The 19,922-nt window shown below is 40.9% G+C and overlaps 1 protein-coding gene across 1 annotated transcript; it reads right to left on the reverse strand.

Annotated features, from left to right (window-relative positions):
* Positions 1–1,317: 1,317 nt before the first annotated feature.
* LOC139295726 (GDNF family receptor alpha-4-like) lies at positions 1,318–19,276 on the reverse strand. The gene is made up of 8 exons (XM_070917977.1): positions 19,222–19,276; positions 9,835–10,101; positions 9,636–9,728; positions 9,158–9,527; positions 7,210–7,319; positions 6,537–6,671; positions 4,209–4,345; positions 1,318–1,521 (listed from the first exon to the last, which is right to left on the reverse strand). The coding sequence occupies exons 1-8, from the start codon at positions 19,274–19,276 to the stop codon at positions 1,318–1,320; spliced, it is 1,371 nt and encodes a 456-aa protein (XP_070774078.1).
* Between the last annotated feature and the right edge of the window lie 646 nt (positions 19,277–19,922).

The raw sequence follows: 19,922 nt of genomic DNA on the forward strand, positions 1-19,922 counted from the left end.
ATAACTTCAGAGCTCAGACAGGTTATTTCTCGCAAACTATCCCTCTGCAAAAACTTCACTATATACTTCTCTTTACCTACATCCCCGCAGCTGCGTAATTTCACAAGAAAATGAGCCATAAGAGAAAAAATCATTAACATCAGCAAAAGCTATTTCAGGCAGAGAGAATGGCTCAATGTGCTGCTCAGTGATCAGAGCAGCCAGCAGGCTTTACAGCCTCCTGTATCCGTCCCTATCTCTGCATCTCGCTCTCACAACATCTAAAGCACATGATGGGGCAGGAGCACTAAAAACACACCTCCTAAGGGTAAAAAAAAAAGTGAGAGGGTATGACAGCAGTAAATTGGCTATTTCCTCCCCTGAGCCTTACTCCAGACTTCCCCTGCATGCTGAGCAACTTGAATTGTGCTGTATCTGCTCATGTTGCTTTTCTCTGCTCGTAATTTTATACAACAGAATTTGATCTCATTACCTTTGCCCGTAGTTGGATTCTTAGCCGCTCACCCTGGTAGGAACAATACTAAGTGGCGTGTTAACAAAAGAAGAAGCTGAGCAGATTGACTGTTGCTCTCTGCTTTATGGTGCACAAAGTGAGAAGAAAGTTGAGAAGGCATAAGATTATACATAATGTGACAACACATTGGCTCGTGTTTTATCACTTTTTAAACGGAGCAATTTTAAAAAGCATTTTTTTCTTTCAACGGCACAAAGCAGTTTAAGTGTGGTGCACTTTCCTATTAGCTTGTTGTAAAGTGGATTATCTTACTCAACCATAGTATGAAGGAGGGAGAGGAAGAGCCAAAGGGGCAACAGAGAAACGGATGTGACATGAGTCATGAAATAGAAATCAAAAGCCGTGCTCGGGCCTGGTTGCCGTGGAGTAGACTGGTTATGGTTTTTGGGAGTGTGTATAGTGGTTGTGGCCTTGGGCGATGTGCTTCTTGTTAAAAGAGGGGATGTACTTTGAGTGTGAAGCAGGCTCTAGATAGAGTATTTGCCCAGACAGCATTTCTAAATTCACCCGTGCACTCATATATCTGCTCACGTTGTTCGCTGCGTTTCTATAGGAGAGGACTCGAGCAAAGACATGGCAGATACTGCAGGACTACTGATATCTTTTGGCTCTTGAGGAGGCAGTGATAGGAGAAACTGAATCATACAATAAAGCCAGGGTGTTTTAAAAATGAAAAAGAAAAGAAAAGAAAGAAATGGAGCATTTCTTCCTGGCAAATGTCCTCTGTGGTTCATTCTGAGTGCTGTGATGGATTTGAAAGTGGTAGCGAGAGTAAAATATGAGCAGAGAATGAGACGGAGGCTTCAGTAGCTCCAGCACTCCCAGTCCAGGATGAGTGTGGGCAGCAGCAGTAATAGTAACAAGGGCACTGCTCGGCTAGCTGCTCCGCGTTTACTCCCTCTAGCCCCCGATTCAATGTTAGAGTCCTTCTCAGAATACGGTGGGATGACGTTGAATTCCTCGCTTTCTTCCTCCTCCTGCTGCTCCTCTTCCTCGCTGTCCTCCATCTGTAAAAGCAGGGGAAAGAGTGATTCTTCCAATTAACAGAAGTGGTGGAGTGTGGAGGGAAGTTCAGGATGTAAACTTCAAGAGAAAGTCTACATCAACACAGAATTTAAAACGACACATGAAAATATCCTAAAGCTGCAGCCAAAACAACCTAGAAGCTAACCTATTATGTTAAGAGTTTCAACAACAAATGCCAGAATAGTGTTACATTTCTTTGTTAACTTTTGAATATTTGTTGTGATTCATGTTGTTCAGGTGTTGTTTTTATTGTGTCCACCCTCTGTATTTTCTGTGTGATCAACACACTTAAAGTTCATCTGTGTTGGATTTTATTTAAATTTCTGCATCTGCATACAAATCATGAGCACTTCTGTACGTTCTATATTTCCTGAAGCTCTTTTTAAAGGTGTGTTCAGAGCAAACGCGAAGCAAATTTTTCCTCACACGAATACAGCTGCTAGAGTGTTTTTTGGAGTATTTCTCCAACAGCCAGTGGGAGTACTGGGGAAGGCAACTAATGCTAGTGCTAACTTGGTTTGTAGTTAAGTACAACAGGTAGCTGGAATCAAGGAACAGATTTATTTTCAAAACTCTGGTTTCACTCACTTTTCTCCAAGCCCTCTCCTTTTCTGTAAAGACATTAAATCTGAGCTCCGGGGGCCCACAGATGGCAAGAATAGATTTATTTGTTTGGTGACACAACGTCACTAAATCTGTTTGTGTCGCGATTTCGCGCCTATTCACATCTTTGCATTGACTTTGTATGTGATTGCACTGCACAATAAATTTGCTTTGTGTTCTGTCTGAACACAACTTTAGACCAAACCAACAGGCCTCCTGGTGCGTGAAACTGTTTATAACAGTGTGAGATAGTAAAATAAGTGCAAGCAAGCCTTACTTACATTTGTTATATATTATCATACATTAAGTCTGATTTGGCGGTATCTATAAAAAGCAACCATGTATCATCGTGGTTAAGAAAACAATAATCATATATTGGCAGAAATCCCAGGTCAAGATCAACACCAAAATCCAAAAAGAAAAGAAAAGTTACTCCTGTCTGCTGACAGGAATACAAATATAAACACAGTATAAAGACATTTCCAGGGTGCATCAAACAGGCGTGACTCCTTCCACACAAGCACTTTAAAACATAAGGCCACTCAGCATGAAGTCAGATTTGCAGCTGTGGAGGGCAAAGCTGTGAGGAGGAGACTATATATAAACAGGTAAACACACTCACTGCTCTCCACTTATACAGCTGTATACAGCTGTATACAGCCATTATGAATATTAATGGAACAATAACTTCCAGTTAATGAGATTTTGAAAACTACATTTAAGGATCCCTTAAATATAAATTATGTCAAATTTCTGTGTCACAATTCTATTATCAAATTCTTTAATATGTGAGTCTGTCGCCAGGCAAAAGCCTAAAAATAAAAACTCATAAAAACAACATTGCAAACCTCAGTCAGTGTGGTCTACTAGATAACCTTTAATAGCTCACACAGCCAATAGCGGTCAGTCGGTCAGTAAACATGCTAGCAGGTTAGCTCACTAGCACACTTCTGACCATGCACAACCACACCCATCAGTGATGCTGGATGTGGTCAGAGGTGCAACACAACTTAACCTTTGAACCAGGGAGGACAGTGAAATATTGATTTCTGCTCAGTCCTGCTTTAACTTTAAAATTCAGCGGTTTTGTCTAAAGGTACTTGTGTAAATAAGAAAAATTGTAAAGGCTTATGTGAATAATCAAAATAATATTTTATAGAACTTAAATCTATATAGTGTTTCCTTCTTTACCTGGCGTTTGCACTTGATAGGGATAGCATCATAATTCAGCAACCTCTCACTGTTGAAGGGTTTCATGGTCCACATATTCTTTCCACTAACTGCTTTGAGAAAGCCCTCAATACAGTGAAGCCTCTACTTGAACACAGACAGAGAGGATGGTATGAGGGTGTTCTCGCTGAAAAGAGACTGAGCCTATACATGTTCAGATCAGCTCTTTTATCAGTTTTATTCTTTAAATTTTATTCAAAATGGCCTTGATATGTCACTGGCATCAAAACTAGAGATCAGTTGTTGTTTCTCCTCTCTGCTACTGTTGTAGCGTAGCAATCCATTATTCAGTCTCCATTTTAAAATTTTAATGGGCAATTGAGTTTGAGATGTTTCTCAAATCGAATTTAAAGCTTAATAACATCTTAGGAAACTGTTTTATTACAGGAGACATTCACTTTGCTGCTGGCATCAGAATGCATCATCTAAACTTCAGTGCTACATAATAATTGGGAAACTCATCTCTAAATAAACGGTATATGTGGATGTCCGATATGCAGCCCAGCAGTGGGAATGGGATAGGAGGAAGAAGAAATGCGAAATGGGAAGAATTAAAATGGTGAGAAAATGGGGAATATGGAGCAGATGGGTGTGCATACATGAATATTAACAGTAAGGGTTGAATTTAATGCTGCAAACACCTACGGCTAATCCTCAGCCACAATGAGAGGCAGGGGTAGAGGAGGGAGCTGCTGGGCCCAACTCACTGCTACAGTCCCTGGTGATACTTAGGTGTTACCACCTGATATACAGTCAACCTCTTCTTCAGTTCAGCTTCTAGCAAGAGTCTAACGCTAGCATATGGTGAGACAGTGAAGAAGTGGCGAGCACTTACACTGTTGAATTCAGGAAGCGTGTTAACGCTGACGTGGACCCTCTCCTGGTAGATGCGCGGGGGGGCCTGAGAAGCTGGCACAGGAGTGTTTTCCACAGGAGGAGGTGCGGAGATTCCCATGGAGCTGATGGCATTGCCTGAGACAGAATCAGCAGGGGCCATCTTCATAAGGTTCACATCGTTATTCATCCTTGAAGCATCACCAAAATATCATGTGACTTTTAAAAGCAAAGTTAGAGCTCCCAAATATAAAATACATTTGAATGTTGGTTAGAAAGTGACTTGTACTTTTAAGCCACGTTAGTTGCATGGCTCTAGGGATGGCACTATCGGTAGATCGTCTGGTCCACCACTTTGGTCCAGTCTGATTTATCTCCACAAGTATTTGATGGATTGCCATTGAATTTGGTTCATACATCCACGTCCCCCTCAGGATGAATTGTAATAATTTTGACTAATGACGTCCCCATCAGCCAAAGTAGTACTTTTTGTTTAGTACTGATTTCAAAATGTTATACAAAACATTATACCTGCTAAACATTAGCATATTAGCATTGTCATTATGAGCCATGGGTCTATCAAGGAGAACTGATACTGAGTTCAAAGATGGCATCCCATTCATGCTATGAAAGTTGCTCACTGGGCACCTATGCCAAAAAAAGCCTCTGCAGGTCTTTCGGGCCTATAGAGCATGTGCACTATATGCATGTGCAATTCAGTTCACAGCGGTTCCTTTTTCCAATGATTGTGTAATGGGAAAATGCTTTTTAGGCCAGTGTGCATCATGTGATGATCCCAGAAGTTGCAATACCCCATGCGGCCACTACGCCAAGTTTGCTTCACAGCCCAGCGTTGTTCATGGGAGCTTGTTATGAGTATGTTAACATGCTGACATTAGCAGCTAGCTCTACATAGAGGCTGGCTGTGGTGTGGCTGTTGACTCTTAGTCTTGTTTTACCCTAAACATGACAAAACTGCCCAACTGTATTGTGATGAAAATTAACTTCAAGAGTTGATCCATTGTATTTTTAGCTTATCTAACATTAGTAAAATAAATATGAAAGTAATAGTTACCAGTTACAGTACATAATAATAGTTGTTACTGTGAGTACATTTTACAGTAACAGTGCTTTTGGAGTCTGATGTTTTCCTGTTCTTTCCACCCCTGCTGGTTTGGCAACAATTCAACAAGAAGCCACTTTATGTTTAGAAAGGATTCATTGACTCCACAGAGCTTGGAAATCACTTTCACATTTGGCAGCCAACCAGACACAAGTCTGTTGCCATTAATTTATTTATAAGAAAACATTACGGTTCAATGGTTTGCCCTCTCAATCATCAATCATGATCCACCTCATTTGAATTCTGTATTAATGCACATTATAAAATGCTCAGTTTGAGCAGCATCTCAAGATCAATTTAGTTTATCCTCAGATTTGACATCTAAAAGGTAACATTTCCTCTGTCATTATCTTGACACAGGAAGAACTGAACATTCAACTGTCATTGTAGATGAGCTACTTAGCGTCAAAACAGTTTGGAAACATTTGTCACTCAAATTCCTGGATTGAGTTGCAACAACAATCAAATGTTAATGCTTCTATTAAAACCTCTTAAGAACATATTTAAACACCACAAAGTGTAATAATAATAGACCCGATTACTGACATAAGAATTGCAACAAAACCCTGAAGTGTGAACAACACGAGATCAACATACAGTAAATGGCCAAATAGGTTCCAAGTGTATGCACTGATTCTTAAAGTTAGAATAACTTCACAAGTCATGAATATTGCTGATATGATCAACATTCATGTGAGAAATATGATTTCAAATAGTCTTTGCATGATTGTAAAGATCTGGGAAAGCATGCAGCACCTACGCAAGACCTACAGCCTCAAAAACAAGATCCGCTTGTATAACACCTTCATCAAGCCGGTTCTGCTATATGGGGCTAGGTGCTGGCGAATAACCAAATGCAACATAAACAAGGTTCGTTCAGAAATGAAACACTGTCGTCTAAGATGGCTTGAACACATACGACGAATGCCCCCAGAGCAGGTCTGCAAAGTGGCTCTTAAATAGACACCACCAGGAAAAAGGAAACAAGGCCAACCAAAGATCACATGTAGGTTAAACATCCAGAAAGTTACGCCACACACTTGTGTATCTACATGGCCTTATATCCTGGTAGCTGCACATATATCATGCAGGAAACTCCCAAACTGTTTTATTACTGTATTATTGTTATGTTGTTACTCACTATGGACATGCGGCCCTGAAGGTGTATTGTATTGCATGCTGTAACCTCATGACATTTTTACTCACGTAGACATATGTTGTTACTGAACAAATGCAGGATGCGCTGACAGCCCTGCCATTCGTTCCCACTGCCGTCACATGTGCACCACTGGGACACTTCTGTGCTGGTGTTGCTCACATAGTTGGGAGTCATGATGGTGCCTGGTTACAGAAAGAAGACAAAAGTCGTATTACAGGAGCAACTTTACAAACTTTTTAAGTAATATTTCCCTTAGGCAGAAGATTTTCATTTTCAGCACACACCTCTATGGAAGGTAAGTCGCAGTCTGCTAACAATATTAGTGCCCTGGAGATCCAGTGTCACCAGTTTCCCACCTCTCGATACTGATAATTGCACATTCACGAAATTACTTTTTGAAAAATACAGTGTGGGAAACAGAAGGAAATAATATTACCTGGATCATTTTTGTAGAGCTGCTGGAAATGCAATTTTTAAATCAAGTTTTTTTAAATTGATGCTGACTGGATCCCCAGAGCAGCAGCTGTTGGCAGTTGACCATTTATGATCCCCTGTAGAGTTATTTTGTGCAAGAAAATGAAAATGACATAAGCCAAATATCACTGTTAGACAACTACTCATGATTTCCAATAACGAGCCCTATGAGCAGCTCTCTGTTTTTCTGAACTATTCCCTCTTTCACCCTCTTCTACCTCTTTCATTTATTTTCCTCCATCTCACCTATGAGTCCAGCGTAGGCCTTCAGGCACATGGCTCTGCTCTCTCGCATACAGCCAGAGGCAGACAGAGGGGAGGGCTGGCAGTTGTGTTGGAAATCAGCAAACCGGGATCTGAAACACACACACATAGAAATACTGAAACACAGAAGAGTTTTTCATGTGTCAGCACAGAGAAACAGAGTGTGCATTTTAAATTGTTTGAATGATTCCATTTTGGGATTCGAGGTCGAGCTAAAACAAAGCAACACAAAACAACAAGATAGTGTAAGAGCGCAAAACGCAAAACAGAGCTGTGCACTCACATTAAAACCATATGCTGCATTAAAATCATGTGTAGTTGTGGTGAAACTCAAGGAAATTTCAGTAGCCCACCAACACCACCCATCTAAAGCTGGTAACCTGGCTACCGTATGAAAGGCACTGAGAAGTAAATTTAATCACTTTAATGAACTGCACACGTATACAGTAGTTTTGTCAAAGTAGTTTTACTTGTTTGCAATCATTGGTATTGAGGGTGAGGATAACATCCTGGTGACAGTGACAGCTAATCTCAGAGGTTTACTGTAGTTTTTACAAGTAGATGCCTGAAGTTCACAATTACTCTTTTAAACATGCACACGTCGTCTAAAACATCTTCTCAGAATCACTCAGACATTTCATCAATGATTTAAAGCAGGTAGACGCTGTATGAATGTGATGAGTGTTTCTGTGCTTTTCCCACACTTTTTAGAAGACACACATGGCAGCTACGCATGTGGAACAGAAGAACCTCATGTCAGCTGTAGTGAAGGCTCCCCTCTTTTCTTGTTTTAAATCTGTTACTAATGCTACAGAGATTTTGCATGACCTTCTCAGTTTCAAATAACTCAGCTTATTAGAAATAACTCTCTAAATAAGCTCTGTAACATTTACGCACAGACTAGACTGTAATTAATGTAAGCAAGTCCTCCACATCTATGAACAATATGCAGAGAGAGTACAGACTAAAACTGGCCTCACGAAAGCTGTTATAGTCACACTGATGAGCAGGGGTGTAGCTATGAATTCTGGGCCACTATAAGCAAACTGCTCTGCGCCGCCTGTCCCTCTTATCTGTCTGACAAACATCTAATTCTTCTTTAGTTGTTTTGGGCCTAAAGCATTGTCACCTGCTTATGTTCCACTAGTATCAGAGAGGAAAGGATAAATTCAAAGTAAAAATGGACTCCTTATTTTTTGAGACTTTGATCTTTGAGCTAAATACCAAGTAAATGTAAGTCACAACCAGGTGTCTTCCACTCTGTTATTTTCAGGACATCTTGGATTGTATCATGGTGCTTACACGGCTACTTACCACATGCAAAAGGAAGCTGTGTTCTGAGGCCTTGAGGCCCAACAAACCTGAATATAGAATAGGTGACAACAAGGTTCATAGCTTGAAAGCACCACTGATTTACATGGCTGTCCTCTCTGGTCAGCTGGAATATGTATCACGTTAATAGCACACTAACGTGGATACGTGCTACTATGCATGTGCTATTAGAGCTGAAACATTAGTCCATTATGATAATTAATTTATAATTTGTCATTTTTAAAGAAATAATGCCAAACATTTGATGTTCCAGCCTCTTAAATGTGAGAATGTGCTGCTTTTCCTTGTCTTATATTACAGCAAAATTAAAATTTTGGATTTCAGACTGTTGGTCAGATAACAAAAACTATTTCACTATTTCACACGTCACTTTGGGCTCTTGGAAATGGTGCTGGGCATATTTAACTTTTTCTTTCAGTTGTTTAGACCAAGCGATTAATTAAGAAAATCATCAGCAGGTTAATTGATAATGAACAAATCATTAGTTGCAGCCATATTGTGAAATCTGCATTTCTTCTGTTCTGCGTTGTTCTATGCTGGAACCCTTATTAGGGGCACTTAATGTTCTGTAACATTACACCAAAAACAGCCGTCTTACCTACACAGCTCATCTCTGGAGCAGTAGTTCTGCAGGCTGAGGCAGTTGGGCTTGCCCACTCTTTCCTCCCCTCTCCCGTTCTCCTCATAGGAACATGATGGGACGATGGTTTTCCTCCGGCGCTCCCCACACAGAGTGTCAGAGCAGGGACAGAACAGCAGAGCGAAGCTGTACTCCTCTGGCACGCGCTCCAGGAAGCGCCGCAGGGCTTTGTGGCATTTCTGGCGGTTACAGCTGTTGTCAGACACTGTTGCTCGCTTGGTGCAGGCCACAACATATTCTGACCGCAGGGAGCCACATTTCTCATACAGGCCACAGTCCTGGGCAGCCTTCAGACACTGGTTTTGGCCGTCCACAGAAAGAGAGGAAGCTGGAGGTCGTCAGGAAGAAAACAGTGTAATGTACATCAGGAAATAAAAAACAGGACACACAGTGATGTGAGTGCCAAACTTGTAAATATTGGTTATGAGCGCAGTACCTGCCATGATGGATGCCATACGTGACATCTCAATGTTTCTCACCAGATTTAACTGCAGTTCTTCATATGGAGACACTTCATACTCATCATATGCTAAAACAACAGTGAACAGTGAGTATTGTCACAGGGATTATGCAGCTGAGAATTCAAAAAGCCCCCCCTCCCACACACATACACAGATGGCAATGCTTAAACCCACCTGCAAATCTCACAGTCCAGTAGACCCTGAGGCAGTGTTCCTCCCTGCGAGAGCCACGCTGACACTTGCAAACTTGAAGGGGGCGGTAATGCTGCAAGGAGTTCTGGGCCTCCAGGCACTCCATGCGGGCGTCTGGGCCGAGGGGCGACACGGCCTCCTCAGCTGCACAGTACTCCAGCAGGCGATAGAGCACCATGCAGGACTGCTCCTGGATGCAGCCCTGCTCCGCCACCAGACAGTCGAAGGATGCAGATACTGGCACACCACCTGGAGGAGAGGTTGATATTGTCAGTGGCCAACATTACCACCAATATGTGCATTGCTGTATTGTGCAAAGCAGCTGGGTTTATGTTCCCATCATCCAGTATTAGTCCTTTAGCTAAATAGGCTGTAATTAAGACAACAGAGCAAGGTGAGTGCACTCCACTGCTGCCCTACCGGTTACTATAATATTCAACAAGGCAGATTAAATTGAAAGCACACAAGTGTAATAGAGCAGCGACGTGGGCGAAACCTCAGTGTTCCTCATAGAAACACAGGAGTCTATTAGATAATTTAATTACACTATCGGGTTATGTTATGGTTATAAATATTGCATAATTATTTCTTCATCTTCTCGTTGGGACTTCTCTCTAATGTTTTTATGTACACAGTCTTACAGTATACCTTTTTTATTAATGCACTGTCATATTTTTTCAGCACATCATCTCAGTGTTTGTGCTGATGAGAGTCCATCAGGGCTTTTGGAAACACTCCAGCTGCCAGTCACCTCGCATTGTGGTACTGTGTGGAGCCAGGTACCGTGAGTTAGCCTCATCTTTCTTACCATAAGCCGCAATGCTCCTGGATCAGTGAGCTCAACACATACATTTAGTGAAAGTCTATGAATCTATGATGCTGTCCTGTCAAGTTTCAAGTTTTTATCTTGCATTCTGTTGTATAATCTCCTATTACTTACTGTTAAATTGTTGATTTTGGTAGAACAAATTGCCTAAAATAAGGATTTTAGCAATATTCAATTTGTTTCTGTTCAAGTGCTTCATAGAAACGTGAACATCCAAGGTTTGAGGGTCAGCTGCCGAAGAGCATTACGTTCAAAAGCTGTCAGAAAATAAAACCTATGAGACGACCAAACAGGGATGTTGTGAGCAGAGAATTTGTTAGTTTCCTGCATCGAGAAGGATGCTGTTCAGCAGCCAACTCTCAAGTCTTGGATGCCTCTTGGATCTTCCTCTGAGTACTTGAACTACTAACAAGGGAGCATTTCCAAAATAGTTCCTTCCCATGTGACAAATAATAACATTTTGGCAAAAAAAATTAAAGGCTACATGATGTTGATGTACTGTGAGGGATTACCTTCCTCAAGCAAGTGCATATCTTACTCTTGCCACACTGGTATGAATACAAACCATTAGCTATCTGGAAAGTAGTAAACATGCATTCATCAATCTAAAAACATGTGATATGCTACTGAAAATAATTGGTAGCAGTGTAAGATATACAGGACAAAATGGGCTTTAAGATGTAAAAATGCTGGTGTGGTGCTTGAACCTCTCACATGTGACATATTTTGTATCTTCAGAGGCATGTACTCTTGGACATCTCGTACAAAAGCCCTGCTGTTATTATTGTGAAAGGACACATGAACAGCTGGGGGCCAAACCTTTTGCAGCAAGGTCCCTTCCACTTGGAACAAGCCTTTCACCAAAGTCAGACACTGTCTCCACATGTAACGCCACAGACAAAACCAATTTACTCTGCACAGTTCATCTTTTTTTCCCCCAACCAAACCAATATACTTTTGCTTCCAATGTTGCTTTCGAACAAAGACTCAACCTGGATATCACATTCAGACAGTGACTCATATCAAATGTCCACTATGGGGATGTTTTCCCCCCTGAAGTTCCCTCAGACAAATAGTCTGAGGCAAACACTTTTCATCTGACAGATGCATCAGCAAGTGTTGCACCTACAAAACATGCTGCTTAAAGATATTGTAGCATTGCATCAGCTGTAAATGTTTTGAAAAGGATTCATCCCATTAAGTTGCATGAGAGTAGGTGAGTACAAATGTGTTCCTCTAAAACAAATACATTATTGAGTAGAAAAACAGTCGTGTTGGTCCCCAGTCATTAAGCATTAAGAGTGTTTTGATTGGCAGTGTTCTGTATAGAATGACTGGAAGTGAGAAACTACAAATCATTTCATAATAATGATTGTTGCTCCATGAAAAACACAATGCAGGAAGGCCAGAGGCAGCCCGAGGGAGACGAGAAAAAAAAAGAAAGGCCTCTTCATAAAAAAGCATTCTGATGGAGCATTTCAGGAAATTAATTTTCTCAAATGTGACACATAATTGTCCCCACAAATTACATTTTATACACAGTGATTCCAGAGAAAGAAAATAGCTTGGGTAGGCAATATGCACGCACTTTTCCTGCTTTATCTCTTTAATTTGCTCTATCCTGTCACTTTTTAAAAGGGAATAGACTGGCAGACATTTAAACATATGCTGTGCAACTAGGAATAAATGGAGTAAATGTTCACGTTTGAACTTAATGCCTGTTAACAAATATCTGTACTTATCTTATCCTGACTTGTACTTATGCTTCAGCACATTAACATATACATCGCACAAGCTCATATAAAAACACACACGCAGCACTGTGTTACATCGGTCACACGCTTCGATTAAGCTCCCGCTGACTGCCGGCACAAAGCACGGCTGCAATCCAATTCTGCTGCTGCATGTTTTGCAATCTCAGGCGCCACATGAGGTCCACGTCTCACTTTGGCATGAGACATATCATAAACAGAGGCTCCGCTTCATCGCCGCTGCAGGAAACCTGCCAAGGCTACTGCAGTGACTCCACAGGGAGAGGTGTGTGTGTGTGTGTGTGTGTGTGTGTGGGGGGGGGGGGGGGGTGTAAGGTATGTAAAGGTGATGATTACCTTCCTGCCTATCTATGTATCATGATACCTTGATAATTATGCCAAAATATTACATTCCGCCATGTTTAGCTGCAATCTAAACGGGCCTCATATAATCTCCTGTTTGAGCAGCACAGTGTTTGCTCCCTCAGGCTTAACATTGATAAAGAGAGACTATCAGCAATTTCAGTTTCTGAGTCTTTCTTTGTGCAAACACACACACACACACACACACACACACACACACAGAGAGCTCTGTTAAATCTTGTCCAGTAGACAGGTTATAATTATTTTAATAACATGAAAATTATTTAATGTCATGATGATGAAGAAGCACTGTGCTCACATTATGCTGTTTGAGATGCAACAAATTGCTAAAGTAAAAGTCTGCGTTAAGGGAGCTGTTGGTCTGAGTGTGTGTGCATGAAGAAAAAAGAAAAAAGGAGAGAAAAGCGAATGGGAGATGAATTACTGTGATATGTGAGCCATAATATACCCTATTGATTTCTCACTGGGGTGATTAATAGAATTTGTGAGGCAAAGCTGATGAAGGTTGACGCCGTGAACGACAAACCACACACCGACATTCACAGGGAGGGGACTGGTTTCGGCGGATTTTCTCTTCCGTCTTTTCAAGCACGTGGGACGGGGCAGCAGAGAGTCCAGATTGTTGGGCGGCAATTTGACTCGAGAGGAGACCGTGGCGGGAGAGTGCGACTCTGATGTGAGAATGTGTTCGGGGGATCGCGACAGAAGGGACTTCTTGGAAGGAAGTCGCAGGCTCAAGGAGGAAATGGCAACAAGGCGACAAGGACGGAGCCAAAGTGAGACTGGAGAGACGTGCCCACGACTGCCACGACTTGTTACTACTTGCGCTCATTCACCTCACCTGCAGTCAAACCAATGGGATTCCTGAGTGGACTGTACATAAACCAGTGTGTTTACATGCACACTCATGTTCCACATAAAAGCCTGCTGAGGTCTGAGTTGGAATATGGTGGCTATAGTTTTGGAACTGTGATTTTTTTCATTTCAACTCTGAAGTGATAAGTCAAAACAGGAAATTAAGCCGCAGCTTTTTTGATAATTGGTTAATCGTTTAAGTCATTTTCAAGCAAAATCCACTTGTTTCAGCTCCAGTTTTCTTAAATTAGATATCTTATAAAATGTATGTATTTTCTTTACGGTCAGACTTCAGTTTAACAAAAGAAGCAGTTTGAAGATGTCAACTTGGCTTTGGGGAATTGTGGTGGGCATTTTACACTGCAGTATTTTCTGACATTTTATAGACCCAACAATTGATCACTTAATCAAGAAAATAATATGCAGATTAATTGATAAAATAGCCCTAAATTCAACAGTATTTTATATCCGTAATGACAAACCTTTTGAACTTTGAAGTGTCTAATGTTGCAGCTGTCCTAATGTGTTCATTTGTGGCAGACAATTGTAATTGACCTAAAACCAGCATATTTGAGCTTTACCCCATATAATCTTATCCTGGCTGGTGTAAATGCAACATAGTATTCATATGTGCTAACTAAATATATGAATATCCCCAATATACTGTGCAGTTAATGGAATGTTAACACTAATTGACCTTATGAGACCATACTGGAAAACATGGGACTAATAAATGGGAGCAAGTAAACTGAAGGACAATAGAGCATGTTTGTAAGTCATCATAATTATTTTCCTGCCAAAATGCCTATTCTAATTTTGATTTAAGCTACTACATTCAAAATATATATATTTATTAAAAATTGGACTGAGCAGATGGCAAATGAAAGGGAGGTCTTTGTGAACATTAGCGACAGCAACTAGTAGATTAGGTCCAAGCCTAAAAATAAACAAAACACAACTCTGACTGACCCCATCTCATGCCCAAAATTAAAATGCCTTTATTTCTCACAGTAAAGTTTGATTAGAAACACTTCACCACCATCTTGTGCCATTAGGGTTTATCCAGGATCTCTGCACTGATTCAGGGTTTGTACAGACATTTCTGTTTCTGACTTTTTGCTGAGCACTTCTGGTTTTGATTGAATCATAATGTGATTTGGAGAAAACTTCCTATTTGTTGGCCTCTCCGGTACTTGTGCACCAGTGGACAGAGGTGTTTCCTCTGGGAGGACACGGCTGGTTAATCAGTTCTTGTTGGGCCTTTATTGACACAGTCTTTTCTGCTGAGCAATCCATTTAGCTAAACTTTCCACCAACCAGCTCATAGTCTTCTAACATTAAACTTTCTATTAACATTAAACATATGCTTAAGAGCTTGCACATATTCCCTGTGTTATGAGGAAAAGGCACCGCCCTGGGCAACCTCAGTTGAGCAGCTCTTTTTAAAGAAACAGGATAAGGTCTGTTTCATTTGTAAAAATGCTCTTATTAGTGAGTTTCCTCTTCTTTACATGCTATTTCAAGGCAAATGATGATGATGATGATTTTCCTCTTTCATATCTCTCTTCAAACTCTTTGCCTCCATTTCTTTTTGCCAAATCATCCAAAATCTCTCCACACTGCACGTGTCCACACTGATGACCGCAATAACACGTCGCATCTGAATGAGGAATAAACATACTGTACAGTCTCACTCAATAACCAAAGAACAGCTTGAGCCCCCTCCCAACAACACCCTGTCTTCACACAAAGCTGCAACTTCATTTAATCATTCACCACTGGCTGAGACAGGTGCCTTGCTAGCTTCTTTCCAAAAAGTTGTAGATGTAACAAAGACTCCTTGATCCCAAAATTGCCCAAAACGTTCTTTGCATGCATGGGCGAATTACACATTTGTTTGCTCCTCAATTTGTGAAAGCTAACAAGGCCGACTCTCTGCGTGACTGAGACTTTGAAGAGTGCAGCACAGTTGCACTTGCTTTAATCAGTTTATATGCGCGCACCCCGCAGAGACGACTCCAGCGCTGGAGTCATATGCAGTGCTATGCAGCCGTCTGCATGATGCAGTGAGGAATAAGTGACTCAAGGTGTGACCATTCTCATTATTATGGCATACAGTAGAGATAGGAGAAGTTCAACCAAAAAGGGAATATTATGTGACCACATAACACACAGCTGGCTCCAAAAACTGCAACAACAAAAAAAGACATTAAAATGACTTGATTATGCCTGTTCAGCATAATAATAAACAGCATGAGGTGAGGGTCCGAGCATCCAAAGGTGACAACTCCACTAGTGTGTACAAGAATCGTCATTTCATGCTCTGAATTAACAGTTGCCCTGCTCATTTAATGAGCTGTGCTGCTGGATTGTGCAGCCACATCACGCAGGAAAAATCCGTCCTCTGTACTCCAGGTAAAATACATCCTTGCATCAGGTGCCGCATCAGCCACTCAGGATGTGTGGAGCTGTGTGAATATTTCAGGCTTCTGCTGCCTGGTGCAGATATGCCAAATCATTTCTTGGCCAGAACGGCGACACACAGGTCGACAGCTTCCATCAGGCTGTGTGGATTTTTGTTGGTGCCGTCAAGTGTGATCAAGAAAACAAATTAAGTCTAACACATAAATGATGTAAATTAACATTCAAGAAATGTGCTATTTTATGAGATTGACAGTGAGTTGAGCAGAAATCAGGTGTCATTCAGAAACCCACATTTTGATGTTGAAGTTACCCTTGATGGGAGCATTTTAATTTAAATTACTCTTTTAAAGTAAAACTTCAAATAAGTGAAACAATTGTGTATTCAGAAAGTGTATTTTATGTTTTTTTATCTAAGTAATGTCCCATGGGCAGGTTGCCAATTTAATCTTTGTGTGCTGTCGTCCTAAACGAAACTAAATTACAGGCCCAGTGTACATAAAGACAATGCCTCAGCAGAAAGAGAGAGGAAAAAAAGAAGAAGAGTGTACAGAGTACAGTGGGAACGATAAAGAAGCTGAACCTGTGTGCACGAGGTGAGGGCACTCAAAGCCCTCCACAGTGTGTATATCAAATAGTCAAACTCTGAAGCAGCTCGAGCACGTTGATATCAGTCCACCATAGACCTGTGTAACTTTTCACAGCCTGAAAATGAGCTCTAATTAATTTATGACAACCGTGTTATGGCTCAATCACGTCCACTAAATGAAGTACTGAAAATAGCAACACTCAGTCACCAGTTGCAGTCTGTACTGGGACTTCAGCAATAATCCACCAAGGCCTGGCAACAAAGGGTCAACGTCGGGGTTTAATGTCATTCAACAATAGCCAGCTTTCCATTGATTTATCAGGCCACATTCAAAGTGATCTCATGCATTATTTGTGAGATGTTTTTTTTCCATTTCACTGCTATTAATTTGGAAAAAGAAACAGATGAATGCAACAACACCTGCAAACAATAAACATAAGTGATGGAGAGTAACTGATATGTCATTTGAGTATTAGGTCAAATCAGTGTCACACACTGGGGGAAACAACACTTTATAAATTATAAAATGTGTTTTCTAGACACAGGATCCTTCTTGTGTTTTCTTATGTAGGTTTTCTTTTGTAATGTATGAAGCCATGAAGCAGGTGGGACTGTCAGAAAATCTGTAATCCATACAGGCAGGTGCACTTCTCCTCTTTCATTCTGGATGTTTCAGTCTTGTGAAGACACACTAATGATGACATTGGTTAACGCTGAGCTCTGTGGAGCGTCAGTGGTGACAGACATTTTGGGAAGGCTGTCGTACCTCTAAGGTTCCCACTGCCATTGTTTAGGTCACAGAGTACAAGTACAAGACCAGATATAATAACATTATATGAAATGGATTACAGTTCAGAGGGGATATTTATACAATAGTTATAGACCTATAGACTATAGACTAACATTTACTAAAACAGCCTGTGATTAGGCTGGAAAACTACGGATTTATCCAAAACCAGATTAAAGTCTAGGGAGTTCATAGATTTCACGTATTTCTTTAAGGATGTCAATTAGCACAATTTAAATCCAATAATTTATTTTGCAATTAGGTATAATGGTAGAATTCAACATTATGACAGTCTTTCTAATTTGCATCTGCAATGACTCAGATCTCTATTAAACAGCGCTTGGAAATAACTGCTTTTCTTGGTGTGATTCCACCTAAGTGCCTGGCAGGTGGCTTTGACACACTGGATGATATATTTGGTGCCTGAAAGGTTTGACATTCACAAGAAAGCATTCATCATTTTATGATACTAATCTCTAATGGGCAGCCTCACCTGACACTATCTGAATCTTCCTGGATGCAGTGGAGCCTGCACCTCCTGCACTACTGAAATAACCTTAACAATTACAGTTTGTGCATGTATTTCTGCACAGGGATCGCATTATGATCTTATGATCCAAATGACATAATTCAGTATCAACAACTACAGTTTATCAAGCTTTATGCTCCACTGGAAGATTTCTTATCCAGACACAGTAACATTATTAATGATTATAACTCATTTGCAGGAGCTTGTGTGTGTGTGTGTGTGTGTGTGTGTGTGGTAGATGGTTCATCTACTGTTATATCAAGTATCACAGGGAAGTCTTTCACCATCTTCTACCCATTTGATCATCAGCGAAGTCAAAGACTGTGACACTACAAACGGGTCCGTTATGTTCCTGCCATGAAGCTAACCCTCCATCCGATCAACTTCTAATGCACAACTTATATATAAAATGTCAATGATTTGCGTGCTGCGCTAGCCAAAATGCTTTCATGTAAAGGAGAACATAATTTACTTTAACAATTCATGCGTGGTATTCCCATGAGCTGGGACAGTCCAATCAATATTTGGGAGATGAACTGCTCTATTTGGAACGCGTCCAAGGCAGAAATAACAGACCTGAACTCATGATGTCATCCAGATGTAAAATCTAAGGTTGCTGCTATAATGGATGGGAAACTGATTTTATGGACCTCTTTAATGTTATTTTGAGGGTCAGCTCAAAAGTTTCATTCAAAGCTGTAATAGTGTCTGTGAAAACACTATTGATTATGTCTGTGAAACTGAGAATATCCCTAAATTTGAAGTAAATCTCTGTTTTATGCTTAGACACTCGGTCTTTCCCATTTTATCCTTTTTTTCTTTTTAAATAATGAGACAACTGTCCTCTGCAGGGTTTCATGAGCTAAACTATGTGCATATAGATCATTTACAAAAAGTTACCACTTTATGATTAAGTTATTATCAGATTCTGGGGAATCTAAATAACACCGGAACATTATCATCAGAAATGAAAACTGAAATCCTGCGTCCTGTGTCCTAGGGTGTAATTGTTGCTATTCACTAGACATTTGCATGAGAAAAACTGGAATATATGTATTGCTGTTCAAGTTCTGGGTACTGGAAGATATCTTCCAAAAGGGAATACTCTGAGCCCTCCACTACCAGCTTTACCAGATCTAAATGAATGATACAGTCTTAACGGTGGGTCATATATTCTGCATCTAAAATAAAATGCAAGCTGTCAGAAAAGAGAAATTCACTACTTACCATGAGAGAACACATTGAGCAGAAGTCCAATGATCATCATCCTGTCCGGTGACATTGGAGAGTTGGGGACTGGGAAACTCGCACCCGGCTCGCTGCAGCTCAGTGACCCGTCTCCTGCCACATCCAGCCTCCTCCTCTGCTGCTGCGCCCGCACGGACTGAGGCGGATGGTGCTTAGCGCTCAAAGTTGGCAAAACTGAATCGTGCACACAACTGGAGCGATTCAAGTTCTCGCGATTTCTGTTGTCCCATTTATTTTTCAGATCCCAGTTATATCAAAAAACATGTATCCAAAAAGTTTCTCTGCGGCTGATCACCAGTCAGTTCCAGTCAGCCAGACTACAGCCTTCCAAGCGCGAGTTGTGTCGCATTTGGAGTTGTGCGTGGTTGCGTCGCAGCTCCACAGTTGTCCAGCCAGAGTTGAGAGCAGAGCGCTGAGACTGCATGGCGCATCTCTATTAAAGGCGCCATGTGATTGGCCCCTGAAAAGACTGAATATGCCCATGAGATGTTAAAATGTTTCCAGTGGGAGAACAGCTGGGCTGCAGCAGCCACGTTCAGGCTTCAACATGACGTTTAAACCATAGACTGTATTAAAAAGCCAATTATGTTGGGGGGGGGGGTTACATATTTGTAGTATACCAACATAATAATCACACATTAATCCACAATGAGCCGAACTGTTTGTTATTGAATTGTGTT

This window comes from Enoplosus armatus, chromosome 13 (assembly GCF_043641665.1).
Source record: "Enoplosus armatus isolate fEnoArm2 chromosome 13, fEnoArm2.hap1, whole genome shotgun sequence".
Classification (NCBI taxonomy): domain Eukaryota; kingdom Metazoa; phylum Chordata; class Actinopteri; order Centrarchiformes; family Enoplosidae; genus Enoplosus; species Enoplosus armatus.